A 19,581-nucleotide genomic window follows, 5' to 3' on the forward strand; every position below is an offset into this window, starting at 1 on the left:
GGGTAGCTCCTCCGCTCTCCGCCGCGGCGTTTCTCGTCGCCTTGCAGTAAGAGAAGACGGTGCCGGAAGCGTGTTCATTAACCACCCCCCTCCGGGCTGGGTGGTAGGGCCTACGCGGCGCCGCGCGGGCGGGCGGTCCAGACCCACCTCTCCCCCCTTGGCGCCCCTCCCCGCCGCCCCGGGCGGTGGTAGGGCCCGCTCCGCCCCTCCTCCCCCCGCCCACCCCCCGGCGGCGGCGCGGGTGGTGCGTCCCGGCAGCAGCCGCGTCCCGGCCGGTGCCCGCCCCCTCCGCCTTGTCATTGATGTTGTTGTTTTTGTCGCAGGAGCTGGAGGCGAGGCCGGGGCCGCCGCCTGGGGCCGCCGCAGCGGGGCTCGGGCCGGCGCCAGGCATGTCGGTGTGCGGGGAGGCGGTGGGCGCCGGCTCCCTCCCCAGCGAGCTGGTGGTCCACATCTTCTCCTTCCTGGCGGGCCCCGACAGGCTGCGGGCCTCGGCCGCCTGCTCGCACTGGCGGGAGTGCCTGTTCTACCCGGCCCTGTGGCCGCGCCTCCGCCTCAGTCTCCGCGTCTCGCCGGCCGAGCGCCCGCGCCTCGAGTTCCTCATGCGGAAGTGCGGCTGGTTCGTCCGTGAGCTCCGCGTACAGTTCGCCGCCGACAACTACCCCAGCAGCAGCAGCAGCAGCGGCGGCGGCGGCGGAGGGGGGGCCGTGGTAGCGGCGGCGGCGGCGGCGAGCGAGGGCGCCGCCGCGGCGGGCGACGGGGAGGCGCCGCCGCTGTGCCCGCGCTGGCTCGACCTGCTGAGGACCTACCTGGAGCTGGTGCTGTGCGTCCTGAGCAGCGTCCGGAACAACAGGTACCGCCGCCGGGGCAGGGCAGGGGAGCGGGCCGCGCTTCGCCCGGCGGGAGCGTGAGGCGAGGCAGCGGGGGAAGAGGGCGGGCGGAGCGCAGAAGCCTCTTGAGCCACGCGGGGCCCGGGCCCGGCCGTCCTGTCCGCTTTCGCGAGAGAGGGCGACGCCCGCAGCCGGCAGTGGCCCCTGTGGAAGACCCGCGGCGGCCGGTTCCTGCTGGGGCTGCGCGGGGAAGGCCCAAGGAGCCCCGCGTTGCCGGCCCGGGAAATCCTGATGTTTGTGCGGCTGCGAGCTGAGCAGAAGCGGAGGCGCGCTGCTTCGCACTGCCCGGTTGTTCTCTTCTGTAGCTTGATAGGGAATGTAAACGCAGGCGTTTAGTTGGCAAGCGGCTAGTCAATATGCGAAACAGATGTAACTGCAGTAATAAAAACTCCTTCGTCTTTCCGAAGGAGGGGGGAATGCAACTGCCGTGAAGCGAGTGAGAGCCGGGAGTTTGAATTTGGTGCCTAACAAGGCACCTTTCTCACTTGAAAATATAAGCCTTGCTAGCGACAGGATTTAGACCTCTTATGCATGACTGAAAAATAATTAATGCCGCGAGAAAATGGCATCACCGGTACCTTTCAGGACTGAGAAGGATGGAATACTGCCCCAATGAAACACCTTTCTAGCTATGAGGGATTTTGCCGTTGAAAAAATGAGCTTTCATGCCAGCCCTGCTGTTGCCGGCTAAACTGAGATTTGACTCAGTTTTAAATAGGAGATGTGGTTTTGTTTGAAAAAATACTTCAGACGTAGGATTTTCTCGACGAAATTGAGTTTAAATGATAGAAATATTTTCCTGGTGTTCGGACTTAAGAAGTGTTTGGATCGTGCTTTTTACAGACTTTTGCAGGCTAGATAATTTCCTGAGGTTGGAGTTCTTTAAAGTGAAACTACTTGCATTCTCTTTGCCGTGTGTGGGTGTGATCAAGACAGATATCTTTTTAGAAAGATAATAATCAGATATCTTAATATGTGGCCTCCAGACAGCACCTACGACAGGAAAACAAGGATGTTAGTTTGTGATGTGTTTGGAAATCCATACAGAGTTTAGGATAGGAAATGGTTAATATTGCCTCCCCTCTGTGTGCATATAGCTTCACTTATCAAGGAAATTAAAAAAAAACCAAACCCAAAGCCAAACCCCCAAACTGCAAGTATTTTAAGGTATCTTTAGGATGAGTTAAATGTTGTGGATGGCCTTTGGAAAGCTGCATATAACTGAATCATGATCTGATCACCACCCCTCTTTGATTCTGGATAGATTAGAGCATAGTTTGAGGCCTTTCCTGCTGCTTTATTTTCAATTGTAGCAAGAGGACTTCAAATAATTCCTCGTTGGTTTGAGCTGAAAGCAAATGTGGTATGTGAAGTCACACTTTCAGTTCCTCTGCTCTGCTGTGCCCAGCAGGTACTTCCCTGTGGTGCAGCTGTGATGGCTGAGAGTTACAAACCTTATTTCTGAAAACGGCTCGTGGGTCCCAGTTCACTTTTGTCTTAATTTATTTCTTGCCCAGCCAATCCTCGGTATGCAGATCGTGATCGTCTGTCTTGTTTGGGCTTCTCTTGCTTTTAAGGAGCTTTTGCTGAACTGTTGAATCTTTGGGAAATCCAGCTAATGTCATAAGTGGAAAAAATGTCGAAGTGATGTTGGTGGTGATTATCTGATCTGAGACAAATATCTTGGACTACATGGACTTGGAATTTTAAAATAAAGAGTATTTGCAGGAGATGTTACCTGGGGTTTTGTTGGAAAAACTAGAATGCTTCCCCCCATCTCACTAAAATATGAGGCTGTCAAAGTTAATTGCATTGTGAGATGGCTTTTGATACACCTTTTCTTCTGAAAAGGACAGTTGCTTTCTGAAGTTCTTTTTACAGGTTCTCTGTGCCCAGTGTGGATCAGGACTGCAGTAAAATAGTATGTAGAAGTAGTTGTTTCTCCAGTACCTGTTTTCTGCTAGATTAGTATAATTTTGGTGGTAAACCAGGGGTGAAAAGTTACCATTTTGATAGGAATTTGTGTTACTGTGCTTTTTTGATGTCTGCAAATCATTTGCACGCTGCTTATTTGTTTTGAGATGAATAATGTATGACTTGGGAACAGAGGGTACCTGGTTATTACAAAAGGTGCTTTGTGAGAGTTTAAAAAATTGTGGAGGGGGTTTGCATTAAACAGTTGACCTTTTATTCATATTTACTTTCCCAATAGACTGATTTTTACCCTCCTCGAACAGACAAAGGTTTTAGTTTATTTTGAAGTATTTTTTTCCTTGCAGGGTAGCTACCGATAACCGGTTGTCTTGTGTGTAGAACATTGTGTTTTAGCTCTTTAAGTAGAGCTTGGGAAGGATCATTAGCATATGCCACATTGCTGCTTAGTTCTGACTGTGACGACATGTCTAAACCGGAGGCATTGTCAACTGCCTGATGCTTAGCTTTGTCGAAAGGATGACCAGTCACTTTATTTCTCTGCTTCTGTTTATTCGTCTGTAATGCAAGGATAATTAATAATTCTTTCCTGTGTTTGCCGTATGTTCCTGTACGTGGGATAGCTATTCTAGTTTCCAAAATGTTGGAAACAGCAGTGTTTTTAAATTCTGGAGTGGCTGAATCACTGTAAATGCATTCCTTTTGGAATTAAGTTTAAAACAGGATGGTTCTTTCATAACTCCTGTCAGCCCTTATGATAGCTTTTTGGCAGAGAACTTCAAAGAGCTTCCATCTGATACTTCAGAACTGGGAAGCAAGAAATCTACTTTTGTGAAATGGTATGCTGTTTCTTAACCTTGTAATCTTGTTGTGAGCTTTTTAATCTACTATTAAACAACACAGTAGCACGCACACCCCCTCCTTGCAGGAAAAAAAATGTACTTCAGATGGCTCTAGAATTCCTTGAGGATTTACAATACTACAGGACCTAAGAAAAAGAATGACTAAAAGTAATGTAATTTCTAAATGCTCTCTTGGGTAGAGGAGAACAATGTGTATTTTTGCTAAGAAAAGCATTTTCTGTACAATGTAAAATTGATAATTTCTAAGCAAGTCTGCATATTAAGTCTCTAGAAAAATATTTCAGTGTGGCCTTTGCTAATTCTGATGGAATTAAGGAAGTATCTGCTTGTCTGCAACTTGATTTAAAAACAACTGAAAATACTCTGACGAGTGTTGCTGCTGACAGGCAGTTACAATCCAAAAAGGTATGTTCTAGGCCTGTTTTATGTTTCAGGTAGAGCTCAAGTTGCCAGAAACTTAATTTTGTGGTTAGCAGCATATTACTCCCAAAATATTGCTTTAATAGCACTGGGACTGTGATAAGCTCTAAAAATCCATGATTTATTTAATTATAAACCCTACTTTGGTAACATTTAGTGATCTGTGACTTTCACATGACCTGTTATATTTATGGCAGTAAATGAAGCAAAGTAACAAAGTATATTATTGCTGAACAGTTGATGTTCTTCCTATTAAAAAACAAAACAAACCCAAAACCAAAGGGATGTGTGTTGCTATAATGTTCTGTGGCAATATTTGAAGGGGCAAATTTTTGCTTAGTGGCTCTTAAGAGATCCTAGTAATGTGTGCTGCCTCAAATTGATTTTTCAAAACTAAGTTCTAGAAAGCAGGTAGGAGGGTGACAAACTTTTCGGAGTCATTCTAGTGCACACAGCACCTAATAAGCACCTGCCCTGCTGGTCATTCAGGAGAAGAATTCTGTGTTCTTTTATGCAACTCTGAAATCCCAAAGTATGGTTTCTCCTTTAGCCGCTTACAAAGAAAGATAGGAAGGTGGTAACATACGCACACACACACCCCCTTTCCTCTCCAGTGTGGTCATCTGTGTGACCCGTTTGATCTTTGCTGTGAAAACAAAAATGCAAGATTGTAGTAAAACTGTGGTATCTTGGCAAAGTGTAGTATCTATCTCAGAGTTACCAGAAATTGGTGAGTGGCTCAAAACAGTACACTGCATCTGTATTTGAGGTTTTGTAATGACTCTCTTCTGTTGGTCTGAGCAGGCAGCTTAAACTGGCAAAAACTAGTATAACAATACAGTATGTGCCATACCACTTTATTCATGTTGAATGTAAGCAAGGCCATTTTGTTCTTTTTTTAATTTGGTTGTTCAGAAAGACCGACCAAAACTGAAGATGAGGCCTGCGAAGATTCTTACTGCCTTTAGCATGCTTTTTGAGTTAATGGAAAATGAATAGTGTAGAAATCCCCCCAAAACACACTTTTTTCCCCAGCTCTGCATATGGGTAGTGCATAGGATTAAGATGCCCTTACGACTTTTAGAAAATATGACAACTTCTAAATTTTATTTAAACAGCGATCACTTTACTAACTCTCTGACATAAAGATGAGATGTGAGCTGAACGCCATAGAGATTATATGACACTGCAGATAGTAACAAAAATCTGATATTGTGTTGAACTGTGGCCAGGTTTGTTGATGGTATTAACTGTGCTGTGAATGGAAAAATAACTGGATGTTTTAATTGCTTAAGTTTTGAGGCAGAGTACTTCTTCATGTGTCTCTGTCGCATGTTAAATGGCAATCAAATAAATATAGTAAAAATGTGAGATACTAGTAAAGTGCTTCATGTGTCCTGTAGTTTGGTGGCTCTAAAATGAATACCTGCCTAAAGCAGCATCCACGGGGGGTATACCTGCCTACAGTAGCATCCACTGGGGGTATGAGTAGCACAAAACAAGACCCATGTGTGATGAAAATAATGCAGGTGATTCAAAATTATCTGAAGATGGCATTTTGTCTCAGCTCTCAGAATTAAGTCACCAAGATCAGAAGATAAAAACTTAATTACAACACTGTCTGTGAACACTGCCTTTCACACCAGGTGGAGGTTTCTGCTGCTTTCCCTGTCACAGCACTCTTAAGACTTTCGAGGGAAGAAGAGGTGGTGGTGCCTGTATCTTCACAGATTTCCCTGCCAAGCTTGTTCTTCAGTATGATCAGGCATTGTCTTTGTCAGAATGTCAAGAGTCATAGAATATTGAGCATGTGGTCAGGGCTCATTTTATATAAATGTGTCATCGGTACAATAGTCCTGTATTTTAAAGCCTAGATATTGAATGGTTAAAATTTCTGAAACAGTTTTAAAATCTAGTTATTTTGCCCCAGTATTTGCCTGACTCTGTAGGAAGCTTGTGGATCTTGGTATGAGCTTGTTCTTCACCTGTACAAGAAAAGTAGCAAACGCAGCATTGAGTAGATTTCAGGATACTAGTATATGGTTATTGAATACGGGAACTTCAAATAAAGTTATGATTTATGGTAGATCCCAGTTACAGACTGCATTTAATACTTACTTAAAAATGTAAAACCTGACTACTCGATACTTTTCTTTTTCTTTTCCCCTCCTCTTGGTAGAATATCAATTCATACTGCGGAAGTAGTGAGATGGCACCAGAGCATCTCTGTGCTTGAGCAATGTAATTGTACAGCATTTTCCTCAAAGCTGATCTGAAGTATTAGCATACGATTTGTAAGCCAGCAGAAATAAGGATTTATGTAACTCACTTAATTGTCAGCTACAGGTTAATTGGCACCTGCTGTTTAAGATTAATTCAACTCATGTATCCAGTTATGATGAAACTGGAGTTTCTGCCATGTTAATTAATTGCAGACTAGTCCTTGCATGTTAGGAGTAAATCTACTTCACAGCATGTATTAAAAATGTTACCCAAAACTTAGTTTAAAAAACCCTAAAAATCTCAAAAGTAAATGCCACACAGCTACTCTAAAACTGCAGTCGTTTCCATATCTCTTGCTTGATAATTTTTAGGAATATAAAAGATGCAAGTTAGAAATAAACTGTACTAAGGAAAGGAAAACTGTCTAGCACCCTGAGCCATGTCCAGCATAAACTTATGCTCATTCACTTCTTTTTAGGCATCCCTTCGAGAAATCAGAATTGTATGTCATGGTGGACCACTAATCCTCTTCTGGTCACTGATTGGAAAAGCTAGAACAGCTTCCCCTGATTTGGTGTAACAGAAATTAGACGCAGTGTTGGGAGCTTTTGGTTTTCCTGTCTGAGGTTTGTGTTTACCTCAGCTGAGGCAGGTTTGGGCTCCCATTTGTAACGTGTTTACCTCAGCTGAGGCAGGTTTGGGCTCCCATTTGTAACCCAGCTGAAATACATAAGTGCTCAGGCAGGATTGTTTGTGGTTGCGTTCTGTCTGGGCATTCGATGAAGAGTTAAATGTTAAAAAGAATAGATATTTGATGTTTTTGCCTGCGACACTTAACACACATGTTCTAAGGACTAAAAAGGGCATGGAAGCACTGCTAAAAGTTTTTGTTATGGTGTTGGCGTACTGAAAATACTGTAGTGACTGAAAACTGGCATTTGCTTTTACAGCTGGATTTAGCACTTTGTGTTGTCCTTTTCCCCTCCAGTCTCTTTTTCTGTAGTTCCATATGTGCCTGTATTCTGGGACAGTAGGATGTTTCCCCAAAACAGACTATATGTTCCATGTAATAATGTGTTCTTATTGCCAGTGTCTTGTCTTGTCCAGAATGATTCCTTACAGATTCCTTTTTATTTTGATGTTTCACAGGAACCTCCAGAAGTTAAGTCTCTTTGGGGATATAAGTATTCTGCAGCAACATGGAAGTATATCAAATACATACCTCGGTAAGGTTGACCCTGATGGCAAGAAGATTAAGCAGTAAGTTATATTTTTAAATTATCAAGTACAGTAAAATAATAAAAACAGATAACATAGCACAGATTTTCATGCCTGAAATATGTGACTGAGAAAGCTTTTAAATGTTTTAATTGGATGAGAATCTAAATTCTTAAATTGAGTTGATTTCTGTTCCTGCTATTCATATGAAGTAGTCTATTTTTGTGGCTTTTTATTTCTCCCTTTCTCAGCAGGGTGAGAATCCTTTCTTTCCTCTTTTCACTGTGTTCTAGAAACAATGTGTTAATGGCACCAAGAGTGGAAGAAGGATGGCGTGTTGTTACCAGCACCTCTACTATTGCTGCACATGAAAAAAATTAGAAAAATAAGTAATCTGTTGTATTTCACAATAATTAAGGACATGTAGGAAGTAAACTTGAAAGAGAACATAAATACAAACAACTTACTTTGAGTTGCATTTCAAAACTAGGTTATGTATTTGCAGAATTCCTGGAAGAACGTAGCTCACAATGTGCTTGTTTAGTGCAGAGGTGTATTGTAGCTTGCCATAATTACATATGGTACAGTCCTTGAATGCTTACCATCAAAATAGCTAGTTCTTCTTTGGAAAAGGTTAAATACAGTGTCAAAAGCTACTGACTTTGGAATAAATTTCCGTAGAAGGAGTGATGCTAAGTTAACTGTTTTAGCAGTTCTGCTAAAACCTTCCATGCAGATAAATTCTGAATTTTAATTTGTGTCTCTTTAAACATCTTTCTCCCAGTAGCTTAGGAGTGAAATAATTACAGCCACTTGCGAGCTCTGCTGGTATTTTTTTTTTAGTGGTTCTAGAAGTAGCATAGGTATATGATCAGATCAATGTATGTATGTGAACACAACCATCAAAATGTAAGGGTTTGGTCCTGTCATAAGTTTGCAAAACTGCAAATACAGATGTGTGTCACATACTGTGTCATCCATTATGCTTAGAATGCAGAACTTGGAGCGTATGTAACATATGTACTGTTGTGCTGTGTGCAGATAAAACCTGATTTGGTGAAAGCTCCTTTTTTTCATATCCTTTATTGTCAAAACATAAATATATAATCAAATCTTTGCCAAGGGGTTTGAAGAGAGCCATCTAAGCAGATGTTTACTCAGCTGAGTGCATGGTGAAACATTTCTTCAAACAAGTAACAAAAATAAGTATGCATGTTTCAGAGCCATAAACCCCTCAAAGCCCAGTATCTACTTTCAAGTTAGTCTTTTGGGTGAATGTTGACCTTTGCACATTTTGGAATGAGCAAATAAATGCTGCCTCTTTTTTGTCTGCTTGGCTTTGGTGGGGTTTTTTCTGTTTTCTAGAATAAAACAATGTATTTGGGACCTGCTGGTCCTTTTCTAAATTAAAGGAAAGCTGTCAGTGTTTTACTTGATATTCTCAAGTTCATTAGCACTAGCAGCAGATTTACTTCAGGAAGTAAATTTTTATGGCTCTTTAGTCTTGTCTCTTGTATGTGGTGTTTGCATCAGTTAAGTTGTAAAGCACTGGTGCTGGTAACTAACCCTGGAAGATGCTGAGCAACCTTTGGAGACAGCATTATTGGTAGTTGAGGATTTTGGAACTCATATGGTGATAAACATTACTAGCTGTTTCAGAAACTTCCTGCAATTAAAGCAGTTGGGGAAGAAAATGTGACATTTCCTGAAGTCCATAGCATTGAGCTGGGTGTAACAGATTGTGTGTGGAATCTCTGCTAGCACAGAACCATTAGGATGCTCCTCCAAGATAAAACTAAGGATTGTTCTGAGGGAGAGGAGGCTTTGGATTGTACCTTCAAAAATAACACTTTTGCACTGATCAGCATGGGTTCGTAATGCTTGTTCTTTTTCTGTATAGCTTACATGTCCCTAGTTCCTTTCTGAAATTCTCTTTACAACTCAGTTCCTTAGCGTTGGGAGCTAAGCGTCAGCATAAATAATGCATTTGTCTTGAGTTGAACAAAGAGTTTAAAATTTTGGCTTTCTGAAATCTGCTTCCTGTGATTTATCTGAGTGGTTCAGATGATTTGATTCCCAAAAGAATGAGTTTAGCCTCTGTTATTAAACAAAATATTTTGATTGACCTTTTTGAATTAAACAGAGGGGCTCCATATGCATCGTAGTAGTATGTTTGCTTTCTGTGCAGGGACATTGATGTGCTTCAGTACTGGTCAGGGCTGTTCTTTGGGCTTAAATAGCGAATCAGCCTGTCTAATCAGGCTTTGGTCTGTCCTCTGGCTGAAAGCACCATTTCAGGCATTAATTGGGAAACTAACTTATTTTGAAGGTTTTTTTCTAATCTGTTCTGCTCCGGTATGATCATTTGTAGGATTCAGGTTGATAGTGAACATCCCACAGTTGTTCCTTACAGGAAGGAAAGGGGACTGATATATACTTGTTGAGGCATCATTAGGTTATGTTGCTTTCTTGCATGTGCTGAGCTCTGCTTATATTTTGTGTTACAGATACTGAACCATTCCTAAACTTTAGTTTTATAAGTGAGCTTTTAGATAACTGTGCGTAAGTTAGGATAAATATTGTACTACATGTTAAGCAGTTGAAGTAAAAATTACTATGATAATAAAGCAGGTGCTAATTCCCAAATATTCACTTATTATGTTTACATTTCTAGAACATAGTTTGAACTTTTGCAAACTCCAGTTAGACACAGTCTGCTTATGAAAAATAGGATATACTCAAAGAGTGTGCAAGGGAGGAAAAAACCCTGATAGGGTGTTTGAAAGACTTATTTGAAATACGTTAAAACTAATGGCCTGTCTTTTATATGGGCACTTCTTGTCTGGACTTACACAAATCAGGTATTAAAAACAATCAAAAAGTGATTACTCTTAAGTGTTCTCAATTGACATGTTTGATCTCTTTTTATTAAATTGGCAAAGAACTGGGGAAAGTTTTCTTAGAACCTACAGGTTGGTAGACTTGTCACCACAAATCTAAATACTTGTATAAATACTTTGCTGCTTGTACTAATAAGCTGATGTGTAGATAGCATTAAATCAGTATCTCTCTTTTAAGAAGTTATTTAATGCAGTACCCATATGGGAGAAAACCCATCCTACAGCTGCAGAATTTTGTCCTGTATCTCGTGTTAAATTGTGTGAGTGAGTACTAGAACAGTACTCTTCTAACTTAGATGTTTAAGTCATATGAGAAGCACAATTTAAACAGATTCTTTTTTAGTGCAGTGAGGTATATAGATGATAGTGTTCTGTATTCTACTAAGCATCTCAAAATTGATTTGTCATCTCTTCAATTGTTCTGTAAAATATTACAAGCACTATTAAGATTGACTACTTAAGCTATTAAAAAATAAACTACCATTGCTGCAACCATTACAGCGCCATTTGTAGGTGTATATGGTGAGAGTGGGGAGGGAAGAGTCATTGTTCATTGGAAGTAATTAGAGAGGTTTCTGTGGTAGAACTTTTTTCTTTGGGGGTTGGAGGATTGTCAGAGAAGCTGCCCTCAATTTAAGCGTCATCAGGCATAATTGTGAAACAGACATTGCCAGGATCAAACCGGGCTCATCTGAGCTGTAGAACAGTTTAGGAATAAAATAGCAAAACTACCCTATCTGTGACTCTTGATCTGATGTTTAAAACTGTTTCGTTTGTGTCACAGTTGCCAGTCCTCAGCTAAAAAAAAGTAATCAGAAAATCAGAGAATATCTGGAAGAACTGAAGTCTTTAAACCCAATGACTATACTAGGCAAAGTCTTGGGAACTATTCTGAGGTGTATAATAGATAAATACAGTAATCACACCAACTTTTCCACTTACAAAGAGAAGTCAGACCTTGCAAACACAGTATGTTTTTAGGAGAAGAAAGCACATGCAAGCAAGGGAGAGGATGAATAAGGATTTGCAGAGGGAGAGGATGAATAAGGATTGATCTCTAAACTTAAAACAGAAGGATTATGGGGCATCAAAGGTGGTAGGTGACAGGTTCAGGGTGAGCACGAAGGGGGGGAAATCACCCTGCAGGATTCTCTGTTACTAGATGTTACAGTTGCTAAACGCATATGTGAATAAACTTGTAGAAGCGGGGTCGCTGAGCATTACTAAATACGAAGAGCCGCCTCGGCCTGTGGGTCTGAGTTACAAGTGTTTGGAAATGGGGAGATAATTTGAGAAATGCCCCTACGAGCTTTCCTTGTTCTGTTGCACTTGCGGCGTCAGTGTTTCTTTGCTGTCAGTCAGGATATTGGGCTAAATAAGCCTTTAATATCTCTGTTAAAGATACATGGATGAGAATAACAACTTTGTAACAGTGTTTTGCTTAGATGCATAAAGTCTGCAGATACTCCTAGCAATAAAGAAAGAAGCGTTCTGTGCAAAACACTAGCTGATTTGAGGCACAAACTTCTGCTGTTTTGTGCTGGAGGTGTTTACATCTTATTTCTTGACATTTTGTGGAACTGTCATAACCTGTCTCAGCTGCGTCCCTTAAACACTGATTTTTTTTCCTCTGGCTGACCAGGGTTTGAGATCAAATGCTCATCCACATACATGTCCTAAAACATAAGCTCAAAGAGCACTTGTCATTTGAATTTGTCTGAGGCTGAAATTGTACCAGGTCCAAATTGCCTCGGTAAAACTTAAAACCTGTTGACACTTGAAAATCCAGTTAGCTGTACCTTTGGAATTATTTAAAGAATCATCTTATATGTTTGCTCTTTACCCTTTAATGAGCAGAGTCAAGGAGGTAGCTTGAGATCATTCTGACTTATGCTCAAAGTCAAGTTTCTGCAACCTTTCATTGAAAATTACTTTTTTTTCCCATACTGAATTTGCAGTTCTGGAGAGGTTAGCAAATACAAAAAGCTGTTTTTAAAAACAAGAGCTATGTTTTAAAAGCATTACAGGTTTTCTTATTTGCATAACCTTAAAATGCATGTGGGAGGGTGTTAAATACGTACTGGAAAATACATGAAATGAAGGTTCATAGTGTGCCACTGGTTTTCAAAGACAAAATACTTTATTTTTCACAAGATGGCTTACAATTTTAACCTTTTCTCCATGCAGTGAGGGTTAAATTGCTGTGGGACGTCTGCAAAGTCAGGTTCTAACATTTGTAGTTTGCAAGAACCATAATAATAGCACCTCCCTACAGAATAAGGCCATTAAATGAAAGAAGAATCTGGAATAAAAAATAGAATGGTATGCATTTGGTACGACTAGACCATGTTTAACAGGATCATTGTCTGTTTTGTTTCCTTTGCAGAATCCAACAGCTGTTTGAAGAGATATTAGGCAATAGCAGGCAATTGAAATGGCTGTCTTGTGGGTTTATGCTGCAAATAGTAACTCCCACATCATTGTCCTCCTTGTCAAACCCTATAGCCAACACCATGGAACATCTGAGCTTATTGGACAACCACATCCCTGGTAATACCACTCTTATCACCGCGGTTGAATTGGAGCGCTTTGTCAATCTGCGTTCGCTCGCTTTGGATTTCTGTGATTTTACAGCTGAAATGGCAAGAGTCCTGGCTGATAGCAATCATGTGCCTTTGCATCGACTGTCTCTCCTGGTCCACAGTGTTTCCATAATGCACAAGTCATTGGACAGTATGCCAGAAGATGAGAATTGGAAGGAGCTGACTCGCAACAGCACTAATCTTCGGGTCTATATAATGGCCTTTGATGTCAAAAGTGATGATATGTTAAGGATTCTTAAGCCCAGTATCCCCTTAGAGAGGATTCACTTTGACAGCTACATCACTTGTGTTTCAGGGGCTGTTGTTGACCTCATATCCAGGCAGTATGACAAGTTCCTCACTCACTTTATACTAATGAATGATGTGATAGATATGTCTGGTTTCCCAGATCTCAGCGACAACCGGAATGAAGATCCACTTGTCTTACTAGCCTGGAGGTGCACAAGGCTGTCTCTCCTGGCTGTTCATGGTAGGTAGTATACTCTGCGGGCATAGTATATGACTTCAAAATACTTACAGCACTTTGGCCTTTTTAATCACAATGTGTTTTAGTGGAGTGGTGTTGAAAAGTCTGCTGCATGGTTGCTATGCGTTCTGTTGTACCTTGTACAGATTTTTTTGTGTTTGAAAATTTGAAGGTGTTTATTGTGTACGAGTTCTGAAAGTATTTGTAGCTTACTAACTTCTGTTGAGAAGTCACATAGGATTTTATTAGGCTTTTCACAGAAGCGAGGATCACTAAGAACTGAGCATTCAAGGGGGTTTATCCTGAAAGTGGTCTGCATTATGCAAGTTCTACCAGGTGGCTGGTTGTGTGACCGTGAACACTGAAAACATTTGCTGTTTTACTGTGAGCTCATACGCTGGCAAGATGAAATGATTGTGCTTCCTGTTTGTAAATAACATGGGGAAGTGCCCTAAGGCTGAGTGATAGGAAGTCTGTTACCAGTTTGGTAAGACTTTGCGAGCAGATGAAAGCTGAAAAGTACAGTGCAGAGGAGGATGGCTCAGTGGGTGCATTGGTTTCACCAGTAATACCAGAACTAGGTTTATCCCACCTATTTATTTGCCATATCATTGCAAATAATAATAATAAAAACCTGCATTTATATTCAGCTCTCTCCAGTACAGTACTTGACGGAGGTTACAGTTGTTTAGCAAATTTGAAGGCACCTGAAACTGAAATAGTTCAGAATAGTTCTTTGTGCTGGAATCAGCTTACCAAGACCAAGTGTGACGATGCATGAAGGAGTTAAATAATGACTCTGTATTGTGTTGCATAAGAATAAGCTGTCCTCTGACTGCTTGGGGGAGTAAAGCTCCAGTCATTCAGCACAAACAGGGAGAGACCTTCAGCAGTGAAGGCCGTACATTCACATTTCCTTGGTTGCAGTGAGAAGGTCGTGCTGTATGTGCTAGAAAAAGGTTTTTTCCACTGTCTTCTGAGAAATTATGAGGAAGGTGGTGGTGGGGAGATCAGTTCAGCTGCCTTTCCTTTATAATTTCCAGGTCTGCCTGATTTTGGATACTGGCACATGACTGAACCACTCTAAATGTGCATTTTATGGGTTTCTTTTAACATTTGGGTACAAGTTTGAGGACCTAAAAGAAAAACAATCATTTAAAAAGTATTACCCTAAATTATCCTCCTCCTCCTACAGGGAAGTCCTCTAATGCATTATCTAAACTTACAAATATGGTGAAATACCTGAAATAAGCTAGCGTAAGTATCTTTTAATACCAGTGCATGTCTGTTCAGCAGAAGGAATTAGTTTGTGCAGGGTATTGGGAAAGCAAATGCCTTCTACAGTTCTGTGTAGCAAATAGGTGTTGCTACACGTTCATTTGGAGAGATGCCGTGTATACCTGGGGGAGAGAATGGCCAAGTGTCGGCCTTGCTCTGGTGTTGGGATCCAGATTCTTTCCCCTTCTTTTCTCCCCTCCTTGTAACAGAAGCTAGCTAAGCTGCTTATAAATGCCTTCTGATCGTTTTAAAGCTGTGAATATAACTCCTCTGGTACTGTAGCATAAGCATCTTTCTTCAAGAATAGCAACTGTGAAAAGAACATGACTAGGAAGAAAGATCTAGAATGCTGTGGTGTTTCAGTGCAGCTTCTTAGCCTCACGCTTACGTTTTCTGAGGCTTACCATAAAATGGTTGCTGGCTCCATAATTCACTTTATATGTAAGTGCTCAGGTTTCTCCTGTCTGCTGAAGAGGCTATTTTTCAGTTTCCAATACCACTCAGGGGTTGCTTGCTGGTGGTGGTGGTTTTGAGATTGTTTGGGTTTTGTTTCCTCCTCCTCTCCTTTGCTATTAGCTCTGAAAAAGGCTTTTATTTACATATAGTTTTAATTTCCCAGCAGCTTAATTTTCCCTGTTCAAATACTGTGTAGACTGCAGAATCTAAGTGGGCGTCTCACCAACAGAATGATGATGAAGGCAGAAACGAGCCCTTCCTTTTGCAGTGGAAGGGCTGACTTGGCAGAGCTCCCAATAAAGGGAAGTTCCCAGGTTATTTGTGGTTTGCATCTGAATAAGGAGGAGCCCAGCATTTGCCTTAGCCAGGGTACAGAAAGCTAACAGGTAACAAGGCAGTAGGTGTTTTTAAAGAGGGATGCCAATATATACTAATGGGAAGAGGGCGAAGCTTTGTAATTATTTTAAGTCTCAGATAGAATAACAAGATATATGTCGATTTTTATTTATTTATTTTTTTTAATATTTATACACTGCTGTGCCCTGTTTCCTGGAGAGGATTTTGGTTTGCATGGTTTGGGGTTGTTTTGGTTTTTTTTTTGGTAAATCTACCTCTAATATAACAAAAGCAAACACTTTTTTCCTAGCGCAAACAGTTGTAAGACAGTCCTTCTGTACGTTCACTTGAAATAACTGACTACTTTTTGGTTTAATTCCATTTATTTCTATTACAAAGCAGATCACAGAAGGTTTGAAATTGTAGATATAACTTGTAGCAAGGAAGTCCACTTCTCTACAGATAGTGGGGACAAAAATTAGATCTGGAAAAGCTTGGTCAAACTACCTGAAATATTTTTGGTAATTCTTTATTCAGAATACAAGATGGGGCTTTACCACTTAGAACCAAAAAAAAAATCCCCATGCTGTAGGGGGATTCTGCCAGATGGAAGGTGACAAATGGGTCCAGAAGGACATTGAGATGGTTTGCTACTATGTACTTCTGAGAAAAAAAAAGCCGTGTAGCAGAATGACAGAGCAACTTCTTCTTCTTCCCCCTAGGTTACACAGTTTGGGCTCATAATCTCATAGCAATTGCTCGTCTTCGTGGCTCTGACCTGAAAGTTCTGGAAGTCACGGAAGAAAGCATTGATTTTGACCAAGGAGAACTGGCTGATCAGGATGTGGATCCAGTACACAATCTCATCGAGCAAGTGTCTCTCGGATTGGGTCGACCTTGGCATGCTGTCATGGACATAGAGCTGCTCAGTGTCTTCACTGAGCCAACCTGTCACTTCTACAGAGAGATGCAAAGCTTCAGTGAAGGCATTTAGCTCCTTATCTACAATTCCTGTGGTTACATATGCAAGTAGGGTCCTATTATGTTTTTTTTTCAGTAGTGTGAATTAACCCCTTTTGTGCTGTGTTTAATCAGTATTAGCTATATAGAATTATATATGTGTATTCTACTTCTTGATCAAAGAACGTAGTCGGGTATTGGTTTAGAAGCTGAAAGTGGCAGTGTTCAGGGTTTTCACGGTTAATGGACTTGCCTACCAAACCTTACAGAGGCACAGCCAAAGGCTGTCCGAGGTTGCCAGCTAACTTTTACTTCTACTGATAACTGCATTTGGAATGATTTTTACTCTTATATCGGAGTTCTGTGCTCAGGAGCCAACCCTTTTTAATACTCATATCCATAGCCCAGTGGATTTCTGTGCTGTCGTTGTGTGCTTAATCTGGTAGCATGCTACTTAATAGGCATAAAGGAAGAGAAGTCTGTCCAGGGCTGTTCATCGTAAGACTCTCACCTTGCTTTATTTCACGTGCCGATTCTGAAGCATGACTTAACTCCCATTCTCAGCTTTTCCTAGCTGGTAAGTGGTGGGGTGAAATAGTAGCTGTTCAGGTACCTGCACTTCCAGATCCACTCCATGAGCTGTATGTAGTCTTTTGGATTCTTTGCAAACTCCTCCTCGTTTATTCTCATGTTCTGTCATCTTCCTTAGAAGTTAGCTTTGGGCCAAAGTTTTAAAGAAAAAAAAGCAAGAATGTGCACTCCGATGAGGTAAAAACATAACAGTGAAGACTTCAGTACAAAGGTATACACCTGCAAACAAACATTAGTCGTGAAATCCCTAGCAACCGAGTCACTGGATTTTCTCTGTCAGCGCCTGTGTCAGCTGCCAAAGAATAGATTAAAAACGAAGAAGTGCCCACATGCTGGCAGGGGCAGGCCAACTTTTGGCCAGCCAGATACTGCTAGATTGTAATATATAAGGTCGAATTTCGACCTGTGGTACACAGCTGTGCTGTGGCTCAGTCAGCAACCTCAGAACTCTTAACAAACATGCACCTGTTTCACTGTGAATAGTGAATGTAAAGGAAGGAAAGGAAGCAAATACAAAGCTTGTTCTATCACAGGTATGAGCTGCTATGATGCATGAAGAACATTCCATGAAGTATGTTTTAAAATCTTGTTATATCTGAGAGGCTTTAAAAGCCGATTTAACTGTTTCAGGGCAACCGCGGTACAGACGTGGTCTCTGTGAGACTTCCACCTGACCCCAGTTTTAAGTGGTACGAATGTTGTGCATTTAATGTTTAAAGGACAGTCTGCAATAATAAAGTAAGTGGCCAACGTGGGTGCCCAGCAGTGCTGAGACCTGGCTGCTATATTGTAAGCTTTGGAAAACACAATTTATGCAACAGATGTCCAGATATGATTCTATTTATGGAAAAAGTTTATATGTGTTTTACAAATGGTTTTACCATCTTATATTAAAATGACCTTTTGACAGGTGTGCGCTGTTTTGTCTCCAGTGAGCACATACCATGCGGATTTTATATGTACATCAGTAGAGTGAATCCACTGGCACAGTGTGTGTATATGCCAGATGTGGTGAGATTTTATCTTATAAATGTGATCAGACAAAAAAAACTCCTGACAGAAAATGTAAGGAAACCAGCTGAATGTTTGAATTGATGACTGATGTTGTATGGTTTATGTTAAATGTATATTCTTTTAATCAATGAATAAAGCATTAAAAATTGATCACTGTATAAAATACTTTATTGTATCAGCATGAAGATTTTTAGGATTAAAATGCACCATCGTTGATAAGCTGTGTGTAACTGGTAGCTCCCGTTGTGTTTAGGTCAACAAAAAGAGTCTAAACTAAGTCGTACAGTATTTTTTCTTTTCTTTTTTTTTTTTTTTTAATTTGGCTGAGTTTTGCCAACGGTTTTGGCAGGGGTGGAAAAAGGGGAAGGACGCTTTGCTAAAGATCAGGCTATCGGACCAGTTAGCACAAACAGTGTATTGTGATATGACTTACAAACTGATACAGTAAACTGTGGATTATAGACTATAGAAGACTATTTTTGAGAAATTCCTGCTGCATCTGTTGCAATTGCTTAAATCAAAGTCTAATGTGCTCAAGAAAAACAATGTGTAGTACTTCTTTGGTGTCCCACTATTAAATAGATTCTGAATACCTGCAATGCTTCAGTTTGACGTTTTATCCATACCCAGAGTACGTAGCTGTGCCTTCTGAATGGAAGCTGCAAGTGCCTGGTAAGCTTCTGAGGAGCTGCCGTGCCCTGTACTGGCTGGTTGTGCTGTGAGGATTGTCAGAGTGGCTGTTCAGTGTGTGCGTGCCAAGCACTGGTTTGATTTCAGCTTCTGCATCTCCATTTCCTTGTAGTCCAAACTGCTACCAAGCCTGAGACTTCCTGCACTACTCGTGGTTTAAGCAGTCAACTAGATCTAGACTTGCCAAGCAGGATCATTTGCAAGCATACTGAGAAGATGTGGTGGGTAATAAAGATAAGGTAAATACAGCTTTTCATATTCCAGCAAAGTGATGGGACTTAGTGCCTTTCAGGGCTCAGCCTCAGGAGGGAAGCTTATGTAGCAGTGAAATCTGATAGTGATTGTTCAGCAGCATCTGCACCTGAAATCTGGTTGTAAAGCGATCAAGATTTCTGGCTTTTTCTGTGTGACTTCTGAAGCAAATGCTGTGTCCTCTGGCTTAAACAGAGCTGCGGGATGTTAATTTTATCTCTGCAGATTACTGCATTTCTACGGAGAATGACCTTAATGCAGCTGGGAAGTAACTTGTTTTAACTTTCAGTTACATAAATGTGTTTCTCTTTTTAGTCCAACCTATTTTCTGCTTTGCTTTTAATTAATGCTGAAAAATAAGATGAGCAGGAGAAACAGGCCACTTGAGGATGGGAGAGAGTTGTGCAGTCCTTTCTCTTGCTGCAGTTCCAGCCACAGTGTGGAATACAGGCTGTGTCAACAGACGCCTCTTGTTAGAGCTCCATGCCTGAT

The 19,581-nt window shown here is 41.2% G+C and overlaps 1 protein-coding gene across 1 annotated transcript; it reads left to right on the forward strand.

The window, feature by feature from the left end:
* Window positions 1–323: 323 nt before the first annotated feature.
* FBXO33 (F-box protein 33) lies at window positions 324–18,746 on the forward strand. The gene is made up of 4 exons (XM_065686183.1): window positions 324–850; window positions 7,475–7,585; window positions 12,830–13,515; window positions 16,305–18,746. The coding sequence occupies exons 1-4, from the start codon at window positions 390–392 to the stop codon at window positions 16,574–16,576; spliced, it is 1,530 nt and encodes a 509-aa protein (XP_065542255.1). The 5' UTR covers window positions 324–389; the 3' UTR covers window positions 16,577–18,746.
* Window positions 18,747–19,581: the final 835 nt, after the last annotated feature.

This window comes from Lathamus discolor, chromosome 6, assembly GCF_037157495.1.
Source record: "Lathamus discolor isolate bLatDis1 chromosome 6, bLatDis1.hap1, whole genome shotgun sequence".
Classification (NCBI taxonomy): domain Eukaryota; kingdom Metazoa; phylum Chordata; class Aves; order Psittaciformes; family Psittacidae; genus Lathamus; species Lathamus discolor.

Bases quoted from the DNA above. Each gene is read 5' to 3' on its own strand.
- FBXO33 (XM_065686183.1), top strand. From the start codon at position 390: ATGTCGGTGTGCGGGGAGGCGGTGGGCGCCGGCTCCCTCCCCAGCGAG. The intron at 851-7,474 runs GTACCGCCGCCG...GATGTTTCACAG, and splicing joins AGCAGCGTCCGGAACAACAG to GAACCTCCAGAAGTTAAGTC. The intron at 13,516-16,304 runs GTAGGTAGTATA...TCTTCCCCCTAG, and splicing joins GTCTCTCCTGGCTGTTCATG to GTTACACAGTTTGGGCTCAT.